We start from the raw sequence: 18,041 nt of genomic DNA on the forward strand, positions 1-18,041 counted from the left end.
AATCTAACATGCAAATAAAATTAGGCCATTGTGGAATATTAGAATATGCTTGCTTTTAAAAGTGCTGTTCCCCAGCACTTCAAAGTCCTTTCCACGTGGCTCACAATATTTCTCACCTATATATACACACCACATGGAGCGTAGCTATGCAATAAACTGTTTAACAGCATAATCTTAGATGCAATCAGGGATGTGCAATATATACTACTCTTGTTCACACCACCTCAAACCCAATTAAGATGAAAGAACAACTCCACCCATAAACCTTTCGTCTGCTCCCATGACAAATCAACAACTCTTGTTATGAGGTCATTGGCTAATAAGGAAACTGCCATAGGCTAATCGGTCTAGTTTTATCCAATGATATTGATCATAGTTTAACGTATGTATGTATTTGGAGCGATGTTGTGTAAACGGATGTGGAGGCGGTGCTAAATTGTATTTGCGTAAAGTGCATGTCACGGTTTCCCGTATTGCATTTGGTGAAACTCAGTTCCTTGATAAAGTAGCATGGCGTGGAAAACCTGTTTCCTTGTAATTGTTGTATTCTGTCTCTTCGTAGATGGTACGTATTGAAATATAAAATGAACGTTCAAGGTTGTTGGGTTGGTACATGATTTAGCCCCTCTGCAGTATTTAAAATGAAAGCAGGTGTACAGATCCCAAATACTGCAAAAGTGTTCATGCCAACAGCCGGGTGAGAGAGTCCTAACGGGAAACGTGTGTTCTCCAAAGCTGTAGGAAATCGGTACTTTTTGCCCAATTGTCGGAATTAGGAAGTTGGGTTTACACCGACCGGAACAGGCTGTTTTCTTTTAAAAAGATGATTTGAATCGTGAGTGGGTGAAATTATTAACCTGCTCTGTGAATAATGAACTTGTTAACTGGGTCAAACATGATTTGGAGGTGCCGGAGTTGGACTGGGGTGTACAAAGTTAAAAATCACACAACACCAGGTTATAGTCCAACCGGTTTAATTGGAAGCACTAGCTTTCTGAGCGGTCAAACATCATACAGGTCCGACCTTTGCCTTGGTCATGTGAGAGGCCAGTCAGAGACGTCAGGCACTAGCTCAGATACTGAAACATTGGTGTTTATTTTACTTTCGATTTATTATCTCTTTCATGTGGAGGGAAAGACTTCTTCGTGAGCTTTTAACTTGTGTACTTGCATCCAGAAACTCATTATAACTCATCAAATATTCCAAAAGATTGATGATGAGTGCAATATTTCCCCTATCTCAGTCTTACGATCGAATCACAGACTCCGCCCTTAAATTATAAACCACCTTATTCTTTCCAAAATATACTACAGCTGTGCCCTTCAAGTAAACACCAGATTCTCGGGTGTTATGGAACATTACTGGTTTTTTTCATATTTATAGAGTCATAGAGATGTACAGCCTGGAAACAGACCCTTCGATCCATCTCATCCATGCTGTCCAGATATCCTATCTAATCGAGTCCCATTTTACAGCACTTGGCCCATATCCCTCTAAATCCTTCCTTTTCATATACCCATCCAGATGCCTTTTAAATGGTGTAATTATACCAGCCTCCATCACTTCCTCTGGCAGCTCATTCCATACATGCACCATCCTCTGCGTGGAAAAAGTTACCCCTTGGATCCCTCTTATACTTTTACCCTCTCACCCTAAATCTATGCCCTTGAGTTCTGAACTCCCTCACCACAGGGAAAGCACTTTGTCCATTTATCCTATCCGTGCCCTACATGATTTTATAAACCTCTAAGTTCACCCCTCAGCTTCCGAAGCTCCAGGGAAAACAGCCCCAGCCTATTCAGCCTCTCCTTATAGCTCAAATCCTCCAATACTGGCAACATTCTTGTAAATCTTTTCTGAACCCTTTCAAGTTTCACAACATCCTTTCGATAGGAAGGAGACCAGAATCTTTTACCTACTTTAGTTTTTTTCAACTAGGAGAAAGTGAGGACTGCAGATGCTGGGCATCGGAGCTTAAAAATGTGTTGCTGGAAAAGTGCAGCAGGTCAGGCAGCATCCAAGGAGCAGGCGAATCGACATTTCGGGCATGAGCCCTTCATCAGGAATGAGGAAAGTGTTTCAAGCCCTGTTGCTGATTCATGATTATTTTCTCCTAGACTTCAGGCGTGCTATCATCCTTTTCTACTATAAGTGCTGAGGCAAAGTAATTATTCAATATGAGGGAAAGATATAAAAGAGACCTAAGGGGCAACTTTTTCACACACACAGTGTTACATGTATGGAACGAGCTGCCAGAGGAAATGGTGGAGGCTGGTACAATTGCAACATTTAAAAGGCATCTGGATGGGTATAGGAATAGGAAGGGTTTGGAGGGATATGGGCTGGGTGCTGGCAGGTGGGACTAAATTGAGTTGGTCGGCATGGACGGGTTGGACTGAAGGTTCTTTTTCCATGCTGTACATCTCTATGACTGCAATCATTGGCAATAACCCCACTTTCAGTCTTTAGTGGATGAACATTGCTCCTGATTACCTACTTTCCCTTGTATAACTATAAAATTTCTTATTGATTTTGATGTCTCTGGCAAATTTCCTTTCATAATCCCTTTTAGTTATTCTTGGAAGCTGCTTTGTGGCCCTTTGCTGGTCTTTGTATCTTTTTTATTCAGCAGGATCAGTGCTGGCTTTTGTATTTTTGTAAGTCCCCTCTGTCAGTTTGATTCTGTCCTGTATTGGTTTAGTTGTTTCTTTTTTTTTTGGGAAGTGGAGCTTTTCCCTCTAAGTTACAGTGGAGATTATTTGGTTGACCCAAACTCTGCCAGATCTCCCAGCTCTATTTTTTTAAAAAACTCTCAAACACGGCCAGTGTATCTGACCAGGGACAGGATTTGCCTCAAGTCACGCACACTCCACTGTTTGTTAATCAAACTATCCCCAAAGTTCAAACATTTATAATTGTCACGTTTATAACAGTGTAGTAAATCCCAACAATTCTGAACAAGTAGACCTGGCTTCTAGTCTCAACCCATTCACATTAATTCACCATGTTCGTGGTCCCTTAGTAACAGAGTGCTGATTGGAGCCATTAACGTAGACCAAATAAAAACCAAAAGAAGTGCAGGTGCTGGAAATTCAAAACAAAAACAGAAATGGTTGGAAAATCTCAGCAACTCTGGCAGCATCTGCAGAGAGAAATCTGAGTTAACGTTTCGGGCCTAGTGACCACCCTTCAGATCTGAAGGGTTCTGAAGAAGGGTCACTGGACCCGAAATCAAATCTGCTTTTTTTAATGTAATTAACCTCATATACTGTTCAAGTTCTGGGAGTGTTTGATAGGGACAGTGTAAAGGAAGCTTTACTCTGTATCTAGCCCCCGTGCTGTCCCTGTCCTGGGAGTGCTTGATGGGGCCAGTGTAGAGAGAGCTTTACCCTGTATCTAACCCCATGCTGTGTTTGTCCAGGGAGTGTTTGACAGGGACGGTGTAGAGGGAGCATATTGTGGATTTTTGTTCTGCCTGAATCATCCTCACTTGAGACCTGAACGGAAACAATAGAAGACAATACCACTTCAGGGAACCATTTTTACAATGGTTAAAAATGAATCTCATCTGATTAAAATATATTTAAATGACATTGGCCCTGACCTGAAGACTGCTTCTGTTTATTAAACTTGTCTAAATCCTGACTTGGGGAGGCTAGAGAAAGTTTAGGCCATAAACTTACGCTTGCCTTAAATTTGAGGTAATTTGAAAATGGGAGATGAATTTAATGCCATGTCTGAAATTAAAGTGGCAGCTTTCATTACCTCATGAAAAACAAAAGCTATTCAGGGAAGATTTTCCATTTTTACTATGGTTTATAGAAGTAAGTGCATTGCTTTTTATTTAATGATAGAACTGCAGCTGAAATGAAAGGGTGGGTTAGTAAGTTTGCCAATGACACGAAGTTTGGTGGAGTTATGGATAGTGTGGAGGGCTGTTGTATGTTATAACGGGACATTGACAGGATGCAGAACTGGTCTGATAAGTGGCAGATGGAGTTCAACTTGGAAAGTAAGAAGTGATTCAATTTGGAAAGTCAAATTTGAATGCAGATTACAGGGCTAAAGGCAGGATTCTTGGCAGTGTGGAGGAATAGATGGATCTTGGGGTTCATTTCCATAGATCCCTCAAAGATGCCACCCAAGTTGATAGGGATTTAAGATGTTTGGTGTGTTGACTTGCATTAGTTGGGGGATTCAGTTTAAGAGTCATGAGGTTATGCTGCAGCTCTGTAGACTCCTGGTTAGACCACACTTGGAAAATTGTGTTCAGTTCTGGTTGCCACATTATAGGTACGATGTGGAAGCTTTAGAGAGGGTGCAGAGGAAATTTACCAGGAGACTGCCAGCACTGAAGGGCATGTCTTATGAAGAAAGGTTGAGGGAGCTAGGGCTTTTCTCATTGGAATGAAGAAGGATGAAAGGTGACTTGATAGAGGTGTACAAGATGATGCAAGGCATAGATAGAATGGGTAGCCCAGAGACTTTTTCTCAGGGTGGAACTGTCCGTCACGAGGGGGCATAATTTTAAGGTGATTGGAAGAATGTTTAGGGAAGATGTCAGAGGTAGGTTCTTTACACAGTGGCTTGGTGCGTGAAATGCATTGGTATTAGAGTCAGATATATTAGGGATATCTAAGTGACTCTTGGATAGACATGGATGATAGTACAATGAAGGGTATGTAGGTTAATCTGAACTTAGTGGGATAAAAGGTCGTACAACATCGAAGGCTGAAGGGCCTGTACTGTGTTGTATTCAGAGTCAGAGAATCCCTACAGTGTGGAAACAGACCTAACAAGTCCATACCGACACTCTGAAGAATACATCCATTCTCCTACCCTGTTATCCTATATTTGCCCCTAACCTACACATCCCTGAACACTATGGACAATTTAGCATGGTCACTTCACCGAATCTACATATCTTTAGATTGTGGGAGGAAACCAGAGCACCCAGAGGAAACCCACATAGACACTGGGAGCATGTGCGAATTCTACACAGACAAGTCATGCAAGGCTGGAATTGAACCCAGGTTCCTGATGCTGAGGGGCAGCAGTGCCAGAACTGGGTTAAGCCTGAAATGTCGACTCTCGCCCTTCAGATGCTACACGACCTGCTGTGCTTTTCCCAGCACCACGCTTTGTCTGCCCATTACTTTTATTTTGCCAATCTTGCAGAATTTCTGATTTAATGTTGAAATGAGAACCTCTTTTGCATAAGAACTTGGCCTTTACTTTTCAAATTCTCATATCGCTAGCAAGATCCTTGATATGTTGAAACAGAAAAAGTGCTGGAGAGCCTCAGCAGGTCTGGCAGCAGAAAGGGAAAGAAAGCAGAATTAATGTTTCAGATTAACTCTGTTTTGTCTCCATAGACACTGCACGACCTGTTGAGTCTCCCCAGCAATATTTTTGTTTATTTTCCCCAGATTTCCAGCATCACCAATTCTTTAATTTCACTTCTTAATGTGCTGAGGTTAAGAGGGCTGTAGTAATTGTAATGTGATCGCTTTCCCTTCTGTTATTATTTAATTGACATGGAAACAGGCATCCAAATCAAATCAGCCTTTCCCTAACTCTGTATTTGCAACACAATAAAGTTTAAACCGTCAACATTGAACCCCAATGGTTCCTAACCAGACTTTTTGAATATCCAATTCCTGATTGTGAAAAATCAAATCTAAATACTGATTTGCAGCTTAAACAAAAGATTTAGCGATTTATTAGCAATACAGTAAACAGCACAGTGAAGTTAAGCAGGTCATCAAATTGATGTCTGTTTAAACACAACCTTTGTTTTCAATCCCATTCACACAAAAGCCAGACAAACAGTTAAGAAATACATAAAAGATTACTTAAATGGATTTCATGATGTGTTGTTCTACAGGCAGAGAGACGCCGCCGTCCGCGGTAAGCGAAGGCGACAATGCCCACGGAGGGACGCCGCCGTCCGCGGTAAGCGAAGGTGACAATGCCCACGGAGGGACGCCGCCGTCCGCGGTAAGCGAAGGCGACAATGCCCACGGAGGGACGCCGCCGTCCGCGGTAAGCGAAGGCGACAATGACAACGGAGGGACGCCGCCGTCCGCGGTAAGCGAAGGCGACGACGCCCACGGAGGGAAGACGCCGCCTGTGGTAAGCGAAGGCGACGACGCCCACGGAGGGAAGACGCCGCCCGCGGTAAACGAAGGCGACGACGCCCACGGAGGGAAGACGCCGCCCGCGGTAAACGAAGGCGACGACGCCCACGGAGGGAAGACGCCGCCCGCGGTAAATGAAGGCGACGCCGCCCACGGAGGGAAGACGCCGCCCGCGGTAAACGAAGGCGGCGACGCCCATGGAGGGAAGACACCGCCCGCGGTAAATGAAGGTGACGCCGCCCACGGAGGGAAGACGCCGCCCGCGGTAAACAAAGGCGACGACGCCCACGGAGGGAAGACGCCGCCCGCGGTAAATGAAGGCGACGCCGCCCACGGAGGGAAGACGCCGCCCGCGGTAAACGAAGGCGGCGACGCCCATGGAGGGAAGACACCGCCCGCGGTAAATGAAGGTGACGCCGCCCACGGAGGGAAGACGCCGCCCGCGGTAAACGAAGGCGGCGACGCCCATGGAGGGAAGACACCGCCCGTGGTAAATGAAGGTGACGCCGCCCACGGAGGGAAGACGCCGCCCGCGGTAAACAAAGGCGACGACGCCCACGGAGGGAAGACGCCGCCCGCGGTAAATGAAGGCGACGCCGCCCACGGAGGGAAGACGCCGCCCGCGGTAAACGAAGGCGGCGACGCCCATGGAGGGAAGACACCGCCCGCGGTAAATGAAGGTGACGCCGCCCACGGAGGGAAGACGCCGCCCGCGGTAAACAAAGGTGGCGCCGCCCACGGAGGGAAGACGCCGCCCGTGGTAAACGAAGGCGACGCCGCCCACGGAGGGAAGACGCCGTCAGTCACACCAACTGAGGCGAGCAGTCACTTTGTAATTTACCTGATAAGTGGCTCTTTGTTTGTAGCAGTAATGTATATTCTCTACCACAACAAAAGCAAGGTAAGCTTGGCTTTTTATTTATTGTGGCTGTGAAATTTTAGTTTTCAAGATATGAAGTTAGTAATTTGCATTATGTCCAGGTTTTGCTGCAGATGCTCAGGCTGATAATGCTGTAGAGTGAAAGTAATAATCAGGTAGCATGGAACCTGGCCAACTTGTCCATAATGACAAAGTTTTACAAAGTAACTTAGGTCAAATGCAGGCAAGTGGGGCTATTTCCTATTCATGTACTTATCCACATGCCTCATGATTAGTAAGTGTAACTGTACCCGCGTCTATCACTTCATCTGGCAGTTCATTCCACACATGAAACATTCACAGGAAAACGTTGCCCCTCAGGTCCCTTAAATCTTTTTTCTCTCACCTTAAAACAAAATGTCTCCTGGTTTTGAAGTCCCATAGCCTAGGGAAAAGACCTTGCTATTCATATCTATACTCCTGATTTTGTAAACCTCTGTAAGATCACCTCTCAACTTGCTACACTCCAGTGAAAAGGTCCAGCCTCCCTTGTAACTCAAATCCTTCAGTCCCAGCAACATTCTGGTAAGTCGTCTCTAAGCCCTCTCCAATTTAATAATATCCTTTTTATAGCAGGGTGACCAGAACTATACACAGTACTCAAAGTGGCCTCACCTATGTCGTGTCGAACCTCAACATGATGTCCTAACTCCCATATTCAATGAACAATGAAGGCAAGCATGCTAACTGCTTTCTTGACCATTCTGTCTACTTGTGACCCAACTTTCAAGGAACTGTGTACCTGAGTCACTAGATCTCTGTTTCACAACACTACCTAGAACCCTACCATAACTATATAAGTCCTGCCTATGTCTGTTTTACTAAAGTGAAATATCATGCATTTATCCAAATTAAATTCCATCTGCCACTCCTAGCCCATTGGCCAAAAAACTTCCACATTGCAGGAAATAAAAACAGTTGGCTCCAGAACTAATGGTAGAAGCAAGAGTTTTAATGAGGCACTAAAAAAATTTGAATTGGCTGCTTTGAACAGCATCACCATTATTCTGGTGAAATGCTAATCTGAAAATAAAATTGGCAGAGGATTTAAAAATGTTGGCTTAATTGTGGAGGTGGGGAGCATATTATGGGCATCACTTGTACACCTACAAGTTTGTGTACTTTAAAAGTGGCGATCATTATTTTAATTCTGCAGAGTGTGGTGCTGGAAAAGCAGCGCCAGTCCGGCAGCATCCAAGAAGCAGGAGAATCAATGTTTCGAGCATAAGCCCTTCATCAGGAATGACTGGGTAGCCCAAGGGGGCTGAGAGATAAATGGGAGAGGGCTTGGGGCTGGGGAAAGGTAACTGAGAAGGTGATAGGAAGGTGGAGTGGGTTAGTGGGAAAGAAGATGGGCAGGTAGGACAGTTTAAGAGGGCAATGCTGAATTGGAAGGTTTGATCTGGGATAAGGTTGGAGGAGGGGAAATGAGGAAACTGGTGAAATCCACATTGATCCTTTGTGGTTGGACGGTCCCATGGCAGAAGATGAGGCTCTTCCTCCAGGCAGGTGGTCAGGGTTTGGTGGTGGAGGCGGCCCAGGAACTGCATGTCCTTGGAGTGGGAGGGGGGAGTTGAAGTGTTCAGCCACAGGCCAGTGGGGTTGTTGCGTGTTTGTGTTCCGGAGATGTTCTCTAAAACGTTCCACACTTAGGTGCCCTGTCTCCGCAGTGTAGAAGAGACCACATAGAGAGCTACGGATATAGTAGATGACATGGGTGGATGTGCAGGTAAATCTCTGATTGATGTAGAAGGCTTCTTTGGGCCTTGGATGGAGGTGAGGGGGGAGGTATGGGTGCAGGGTTTGCAGTTCTTTCTCACTTCCTCGCAGTTGCTCTTCGACTCTGAGCTCCAGCATCTGCAGTACTCATTTTCTCCCAGTTGATTATAATCTTACTGCAAAGCCTCTTCCAAGAATGCCAATCTTGGAGAAGTTCTCTTCCTCCCTCTACAAGGATCCCCTTGCTCCCCATCCACCTACATTGTACAATTTGTTAAAATTGTGAAGAAATTCCTGAGATCAAATACTCTTACATTCAAAGTAATTTACTCCAAACTATTATCAGATTTTCATTCTGCATCTTAGATGAATTATTACATTAAGAAATTGCATTAGTGCTGATAGCAGGTTCAATTAAGAACATGCCCTCCTGACCATGACCCTACCTCCCACCACCAAACCATCATCTCCCAGACCATCCATAACCTCATCACCTCAGGGCATCTCCCACCACCTACAATCTCTCAGTCCCACAGCCCCACACCGCCTGTTTCTACCTCCTGCCCAAAATCCACAAACCTGACTGCCCCAGCCGACCTATTGCCTCAGCCTGCACCTGCCCCACCGAACTCGTCTCTGCATACCTCGACACGGTCCTGTCCCTCTTAGTCCAAGAACTCCCCACCTACGTTTGGGACACCACCCACGCCCTCCAACTCCTCCATGATTTTCGCTTCTCTGGTCCCCAATGCCTTATCTTCATCATGGGCATCCAGTCCCTGTACACCTCCATCCTCCATCCCCCATCACGAAGGACTCAAAGCCCTCCGCTTCTTCCTTTCCCGCAGTACCAACCAGTACCCTTCCACTGACACCCTCCTTCGACTGACTGAACAACTTCTCTTTCCAATCTTCCCACTTCCTCCAAACGAAAGGAGTAGCCATGGGCCCCAGCTATGCCTGCCTCTTTGTAGGATATGTGGAACAGTCCATCTTCCGCAGCTACACTGGCACCACCCCCCACCTTTTTCCTCCGCTACATCGATGACTCTATCGGCGCTGCCTCGTGCTCCCACGAGGAGGTTGAACAGTTCATCCACTTTACCAACACCTTCCACCCTGACCTCAAATTTACCTGGACTGTCTCAGACTCCTCCCTCCCCTTCCTAGACCGCTCCATTTCTATCTCAGGCGACCGAATCAACACGGACATTTACTGTAAACCGACCGACTCCCACAGCTACCGAGACTACACCTCCTCCCACCCTACCTCCTGTAAAAACGCCATCCCATATTCCCAATTCCTACATCTCTGCCGCATCTACTTCCAGGAGGACCAGTTCCAATACCGTACAATCCAGTTGGCCGCCTCCTTCAAAGACCGCAATTCCCCCCAGACGTGATCGATGATGCTCTCCACCGCATCTCCTCCACTTCCTGCTCCTCCACCCTTGAGCCCCAGCCCTCCAATCGCCACCAGGACAGAACCCCACTGGTCCTCACCTACCAACCTTCATATACGTCGTATCATCTATCATCATTTCCACCACTTCCAAACGGACCCCACCACCAGGGATATATTTCCCTCCCCTCCCCTATCAGCGTTCTGAAAGAACCACTCCCTTCGTGACTCCCTCGTCAGGTCCACACCCCCCACCAACGCAACCTTCACTCCTGGCACCTTCCCCTGCAACCGCAAGAAATGCAAAACTTGCGCCCACACCTCCCCCCCCTTACTTCCCCCCAAGGCTCCAAGGGATCCTTCCATATCTGACACAAATTCACCTGCACCTCCACACACATCATTCACTGCATCCACTGCACTCAATATGGGCTCCTCTCCATTGGGGAGTCAATTTTGGAACATTTCAGAGAACACCTCTGGGACACTCGGACCAACCACCCCGTGGCTCAACACTTCAAATCCCCCTCCCACTCCACCAAGGACATGCAGGTCCTTGGACTCCTCCATCGTTAGACCATGGCAACACAACGGCTGGAGGAGGAGTGCCTCATCTTCCGCCTCGGAACCCTCCAACCACAACTGGAGACGTCTCCAGTTTCCTCATTTCCCCTCTTCCCCCCCCCCCCCCCCACCTTGTCTCAGTCCCAACCCTCGAACTCAGCACCATCTTCCTAACCTGCAATCTTCTTCCTGACCTCTCCGCTCCAATCACATTTCCAATGCCCCTCCCTCAAATCCCTCCTCCCTACCTTTTATCTTAGCCCACTTGGCACACTTGCCTCAATCCTGAAGAAGGGCTCATGCCCAAAACGTCGATTCTCCTGCTCCTTGGATGCTGCCTGTCCTGCTGTGCTTTTCCAGCAACACATTTTCAGCTCTGATCTCCAGCATCTGAAGTCCTCGCTTTCTCCTCAATTAAGAACATATCTGTCATAGACTGTGAAATAACAATGAATCAAAAAGCTCTTTATAGTATGCAACATGACCATGATTAGTTGCTAGACCATAAAATGTTTGATCAGAAGCAGACCGTTTGATCCATCAAGTCTACTCTCATTCAGATCATGGCTAATCTGATAACCCACACCTCCATTTTCCTGCCTGAGCCAAAGCTCTTGATTCCCTACTAGATTTGTGATTAATTTTGGCTTTGAATGTACTTAAGGACCTAACTTTGACATGCTTTCTGGTAAAGTAGTCCGCAGATTTGCTATCCTTTTTTTAAAAAAGATGTCCTCCTCTTCCTGGGTGACACTAAATGGGTGACCCCTTTATTCTGAAATTATGCCCTCTGCTCTGGACTCTACCGCAAGCAAAATGTCTGAGCATTTACCCTGTCAAGTTCCCTAAGAATCATTTATATTCCAATGTGTCCAAGAACATCCTACTTAACCTGGTCTTATAAGACAGTCCTTTACACCTGGTTTCAACCTACTGAGCCTTCTCTGGACTGCCTCCATTGCTACTATATCTTCCATTAATAAAGGGCCCAAAACAGTATCCATTATTTTAGCTGTGGTCTGAGTAGTACTTTTTGTGGTTTTCATAAGATCTCCTTATTTCTATATGCCATTCTCTTTGAAATGGAAGTCAACATTACTTTCTATACTGAGATGCTAGCTTTTTTGCGATTCATGCACTGGCATCCTCCAATCCCTCTGCATTGCAGCTTTCTGCAACCTTTTGCCATTTCAATAATATTTAGCTCCTTTATACTCCTTCTATCAAACTTTCCTACCAATTCCGTTCACATAATTTGTCTATAACACTCTTCATCCTCACCACTTGCCTTCCTCCCTATTTGTGTCATCTGCAAACTTGGCTAAAGTACACTCACTTTTCACATCCAAGTCATTCATGCATATTGTAAATACTTGTGGCCCAGTACTCATCACCCTCATTGGCAGTCCCCCATAGGCTAGCATAACTCTCTTCTACTATCATGGTGGCTGTACAGTCCAGGCTGGGGGCAGACAATGGTTGTGGGAAGGGGTGGAAGGGGCTTTGGTCTGGCTGTGTGCTTCTTACACTGTTTTACCTGGCTTCCACTTTTTTGTAATGGCAAGTCTCGAGGGGCTCGACACCTTCCCATATGCTGCTCCTCCACTTTGGTCTTAAGCCAGTGATTCTGAAGTGTCAGTGGGAATTCTGCACTTCCCCACTGAAGACTTGAGGATATCCCTGAAGCATTTCCCCTACCCACCTGGTGTTTACTTCCAGTTTCAAAATGACAGGCAGAGCACCTGCTTGGGCAGTCTTGTCCACATGACCGACAATGTACTCAGTCCATTGTAGCTGATTGAGGGTGGTCAGTGTCTTGATGCTGCACGTGTTGGTGTCTTTCCCTGTGGGTTTGTAAGTTATATAAAATGACAAAAAAGCAGTTAAAATGATTTGGATGTGAACATAGGAGGTATAGTTAGTAAGTTTGCAGATGATACCAAATATGGAGGTGTAGTGGACAGCGAAGAAGGTTACCTCAGAGTACAACAGTATCTTGATCAGATGGGCCAATGGGCTGAGGAGTGGTAGATGGAGTTTAATTCAGATAAATGTGAGGCACTGGAAAGGCAAATCAGGCAGGATTTATATACTTAATGGTATGGTCTTGGGGTGTGTTGTTGAACAAAGAGACCTTGGAGTGGAGGTTCACAGCTCCTTGAAAGTGAAGTCGTAGATGGATAGGATAGTGAAGAAAGCATTCAGTATGCTTTCCTTTATTGGTCAGAGCATTGAGTATAGGAGTTGGGAGGTCATGTTGCAGCTGTACAGGACATTGGTTAGGCCACTTTTGGAATACTGTGTGCAATTCTGGTCTCCAACGGAAGGATGTTGTGAAATTTGAAAGGAGAGATTGACAAGGATGTTGCCAGGGTTGAAGGGTTTAAGCTAGAGGGAGAGGCTGAATAGGTTGGGGCTGTTTTCCCTTGAGTGTCAGAGGCTGTGAGGCATGACCTGAGAGGTTATAAAATCATGAGGACCATGGATTAAGTAAAAAAAAACAAGGTATTTTCTCTGGGGAGGGGGAGTCCTGAACTGGAGGGCATAGGTTTAGGGTGAGAGGGGAAAAATTTAAAAGGGACTTAAGGGGCAAATGTTTCATGCAGAGGGTGGTGCATGTACGGAATGAGCTGTCAGGGTAAGTGGTGGAGGCTGGTACAATTACAGCAGTTAAAAGGCAGTTGGATGCATATATGAAGAGGAAGGGATATGGGCTGGATGCTGGCAAATAGGACTAGATTAGTTTAGGATATCTGGTTGGCATGGACGAGTTCGTCCAAAGCGTGTGTTTTTGTGCTGTACATCTCTATGACTCTATGTGCAGGCAGTCTTGGTGGTACTGCTCTAGCACCTTGAGTCCATGTCTTAGCGCCATATAGGAGGGCAGGATCTGACACCGCTCTGTAGACCATGAGCTTGGTGTCAAATCTGATGTCCTTGAATATCCATACGACTGAGGGCTGCCCTAGCATACCGAGATGATGCTGGATGTCTTCTTGAATAATTGCTTTAGCTGACAAGACACTACCAAGATATTGGAAGTAGACCTTGTGGTGCTTCACTCGTTACAGATTGCCATGTTGAAAATGCCCTCTTAACCCGATGCTGTCTTCTATTGTTAGCTAGATCCCTCAATATGCTAATCTTCAACCTCCATTACCATGGGCATTGTTTTAAATAGCCTTTGGTGGTATCTTATTAAATACCTGTTGGAAATCCAAATGTTTACATCTACTGATTCCTCTTATCTATCCTGCTTGATCCCTCTTACAAACTGTGAGAAATTTGTCAGTTATAATTTCTCCTCCATGAAATCATGCTGACTCAGATTACATTTTTTTCTCTAGTAGCTCTGCTGTTACATCCTTTGTAAAAGACTCTAATAATTTCCTAATGGCAGTTAGTTTAAAACCTGGCCTTTGATCTACTCTTAACCCTCCTTTTTCAAATATGGTTATTACATTATTAACTTCACGATCCTCCATAAATTTTTCCCAGAATCTTAATGTCATCTTCCATCTCTGTAACTATTTCCTGCAATATCCTAGAATGTATTTCAGCAGGTCTTAGGGTTTTATTAACCTTTAGCCCCATTAGTTTCCCCAGTGACTTTTTTTTCTCTCTCTCGTGATTGTTATTGTCTATTTCTTGCTGCCCCTCTTGACCCTTTAGCCACTTGTTTAATCGATTATGGAATGCTGTTAGTATTTCCTATTGGTGAAGACTGATGCAAAGTATTTGTTTAACTACTCTGCCATTTTCAGAGTGTGTTATTTCTTGGATCTCATTCTCTGAGGGGGCCTATGTTGTGCCCCTCTCTTTATAGATTTAAAGAAACTCTTACTGTCTTTTTTTTTAACTTGCTAGGTTATCCCCACAATTTATTAATTTTGATCATCTCTTGTTGGCTTTTACAACTTTCATATTCATCTGATTTACCACTGATATTTGCCACTTTTTTTTTTCAATTTGATATTGTTCTCACCATCCCTGATTTTCCAAAATGGTCAATTTATCCCCCTTCCTAGAATCCTCCTCTTTCACAGGATATAGCTCTGATTCACGAACCCTTTTTTTAAAAACACCTATTATTCATCAACTTTTGTTTTTGCTATACTCCCTTCTCAGTTCACTCCTGCCAACTCTATCATTCCTACATGATTATCCTTATTTGCATTTACCCTAGATGTTTCAAATCCATGCTTCTCACACTCAGTGAATGCTAAATTGTTACCATTGGGAACAAGACCATAACTGGGTTTTTCGAGAATAATTTATTAAGACTGCTTCATTACACATTACCATATATAAAATAGCCTGATCTCTGGTAAGGATCCACAACATATTCTAGGAACCATCCTGGATGCTGTCTATGAATTAATTTTGATGCAAAGTTGCTCATTAAGTATTTAATTTCACTAGGCTTGAGTTAAGAGGGTATTTTTTAACCAGACTGTCGGTGAAATCACGATCAGCTATGACAATGGCTTTACACCATTGGAATCCAAAGAGGTATAAAAATGTTGCCAGTGTGCACCTGATGAGAGGTAAAAGTGCTCCCTTGGTCAGTTTTCAGATTTTAAAAATGACTGTCTTTAAATTGTGTACTCGGCAGGTTATTTCAATATTGGCTGAGTTTTTAAAGGAATCATGTACAGCATTTGGTTTCTCTCCAGATCAGTGGATTGTGCCAGAAAAATGGGCCCAGTAAAAGTAAACGTCCAAACGTATCTGAATATCAACGTCTTGATCAGAATTTAAGTGAAGTAATTACTAGTCTGCAAAAGAGAAACATTGACTAAAGAAATTTTGTTATAAAACCTCAGGTATGTGTTTTTCAAATGTTGTCTTCCATAAAGCTTTGATTTTTTTTCAGCCTAATGATTAATGCGTTCAATGGATGCACTGTAGTTCATTTTATTCGTTACCAGTGTTTGGGATTTTGGGACCTAATTATTTTGCATTTTTGTAGTGGTGCATTTAGAAAGCTTATTGTTTGTCTGAGATTGGTTTAACATCCTGTAGGGTTTATTTTTTGTCTCTAAGTTAGTTACTTGCCTTTAGGAAACAGTAAAAAAAAAGTTTGACATCAAAGCAACATTTGATATTTGGCATCAAGGAGCCCAAACAAAATAAATATCACTTAGAATTGAGGTGAGAGAAAGCTCCCCACTGGTTGGAGTAATACCTAGCACTAAGGAAGATGACTGGTTGAAGGTTAATCATCTCATTCCAGGACATTACTATAGGCATTCCTCTGAATAGTATGTCCTAAGCTCAACAATCAGCTGCTTCATCAATGACTTTCCCTCCATCAGGTTGTGCAATCAACAAACTTTCTCACTTTCAATATTCAGCACCATTCTTTGCAACTTGGATTCTGAAACAGTCAGAGCCCATACTGGATAATACTCGGGCAGTGATCACCTCCACAAAGAGAATCTAAGCATCTTTTTAATGTTCCGTGTCATTATGATTGCCGGCTCTCTCAATATCAACATCCAGGGCTTTACCATTGTTCAGAAATGGGACTGGACCAACTTTATAAAAGCTGTAGTTGCAAGTCACAACAGAGGCTGTGAATTCTGTGGCAAGTACCTCACCTCTGTTTCCCCAAAGCCTATCCACTATCTCCAAGTCAACAATCGGGCATTTGATGGAATAATTGGCACTGACCTGATGGCTGCAGCTCCAACAACATGAATTCAACACCATCCTGGATGAAGAAGCTGCTTTATTGGTAGCCAATTGATCACTTTCACGCACTTGCTTCACCCAAGCACAGTTGCAACAGTGTGTCATCATCTACAAGATGCATTGCAGCAACTCACCAAGGTTCCTCTGTAGAATACCAGCTATAAGGATCAGGGTAGCAAATGTATTTGACTGCCACCTGCAGTTCTCATAGTCTCATGACATCCTTACTTCGAATTACATGACCACTCCTTTTATTATTGTGGAGTCATACTGTTGGGGCACCTTAACAGCGTGGGTGTTTCCAGTGCAGTGGTTCAAGAAGAGAGCTCACCACTTTCAAGAACAACTAATAATCAATAAATACTAATCCATATCCCTGAACAAATTAGAAGGCATGTTTGTTTTTTCTTGACCTAGCAAAAGTATTAAAAATGCAGTTTGAATCTAATCTAAAATTTTTGTCTTGGTTTTTCTTTTGTAATTAGAAATTGTTAAACTGTCCTTTAAGTCATCCATTGTGGCAAACTGCAATAGCTGCTATGGTGGTAATAACGGAGATTAAGTAAACTTTACCATTCATGGCTGTCAATGAACTAGAAGCTTTCAGTTTTTGAATTTCATCTGTCCCATGGAATTGGGGTTTGTGGGAGAAAAGAGAAAATTACCTCACTAGCTGGAAAACTTTGGCTTTTCAGTAATTTCTTATTAAAGTAATTCATTCACAAGTAACTTCATACACGACTGCCTTCACCTGTATGCTTTGAAGTGGGATGAGACCACTTCTACTGACTGACTGTGAGTAATGCTGATGTAGTCCCATACTAACATGCTTTTAGAAGTTTCACATTCTGAAGTGAGATAGCCAGGATTCTGAGGTAGATGGCTTGGAAAATGTTTATATTTAAGCAGGGTTCTGAGAGCAGTTTTTTAAAAATTAGTTTTGAAGGTAAGGATGGAATGGAGTGAAATTAATCTAATGCTTAGCTATGTCTTGTCTTCCATTAGGTTTACAACATTGTTTCAAAATACTTTGAAGTCCCTGCCTTAAAACTGAATTGTGAGGAATACAGAGGAATACAAAGTTTTTTTTAAAATGTCTCATTCCATGTTGGAGATTTCAGATTTCACCTGTTCCTGCTAGTGAACTAGATGGAAGGAATGCACATTATCATCTAATATCAGAAGTGCCTCTTATCCTGTACTTTAAAGCTTGATCTACTTTGTTTCAGGATTATTTTGTACAAAACTATTGTAAAATGTTGAAATGTAATTTTGTTTGCAGAGTTGATAATTTTGTACAAGCAGTTATAAAAATGATTATTTCAGATGCAGTATGTTTTTAATGATTAAAGTAAGCTTGATGTATCCGAGACTACAAGAGTTTTCTGTGATCTGATTTAAGTGTACTCTGGATCCATAGCCACAGTATAATTTAGCAATAACATCTACAAATGAAAACTGAATACTTATGATTTTAGCTGTCTAAATGTTTCAGAAGTTATATCCATCCTTTCTACTCACATTAGTAAAAGTTTTGACTAAATCCAATTTCAATATTCATCAGTCACTGGCAGTAAAAATGTGACAGACCTGTTTTGT

At 43.7% G+C, this 18,041-nt stretch overlaps 1 protein-coding gene across 1 annotated transcript; it reads left to right on the top strand.

Moving 5' to 3' along the window:
• The first annotated feature begins 455 nt into the window (after positions 1-455).
• On the top strand, positions 456-17,792 carry LOC132826483 (keratin, type I cytoskeletal 9-like). The gene is made up of 4 exons (XM_060842441.1): positions 456-565; positions 5,889-7,042; positions 15,422-15,571; positions 17,448-17,792. Exons 1-3 carry the CDS (start codon positions 511-513, stop codon positions 15,545-15,547), a joined length of 1,335 nt encoding a protein of 444 aa, XP_060698424.1. The 5' UTR covers positions 456-510; the 3' UTR covers positions 15,548-15,571; positions 17,448-17,792.
• Positions 17,793-18,041: the final 249 nt, after the last annotated feature.

This window comes from Hemiscyllium ocellatum, chromosome 22, assembly GCF_020745735.1.
Source record: "Hemiscyllium ocellatum isolate sHemOce1 chromosome 22, sHemOce1.pat.X.cur, whole genome shotgun sequence".
NCBI lineage: Eukaryota > Metazoa > Chordata > Chondrichthyes > Orectolobiformes > Hemiscylliidae > Hemiscyllium > Hemiscyllium ocellatum.

Excerpts from the sequence above, each read along its gene's own strand:
- LOC132826483 (XM_060842441.1), top strand. The coding sequence starts at position 511 with ATGGCGTGGAAAACCTGTTTCCTTGTAATTGTTGTATTCTGTCTCTTC. Across the intron at positions 566-5,888 it reads ATTCTGTCTCTTCGTAGATG|GCAGAGAGACGCCGCCGTCC; the intron begins GTACGTATTGAA and ends GTTGTTCTACAG. Across the intron at positions 7,043-15,421 it reads TCTACCACAACAAAAGCAAG|ATCAGTGGATTGTGCCAGAA; the intron begins GTAAGCTTGGCT and ends GTTTCTCTCCAG.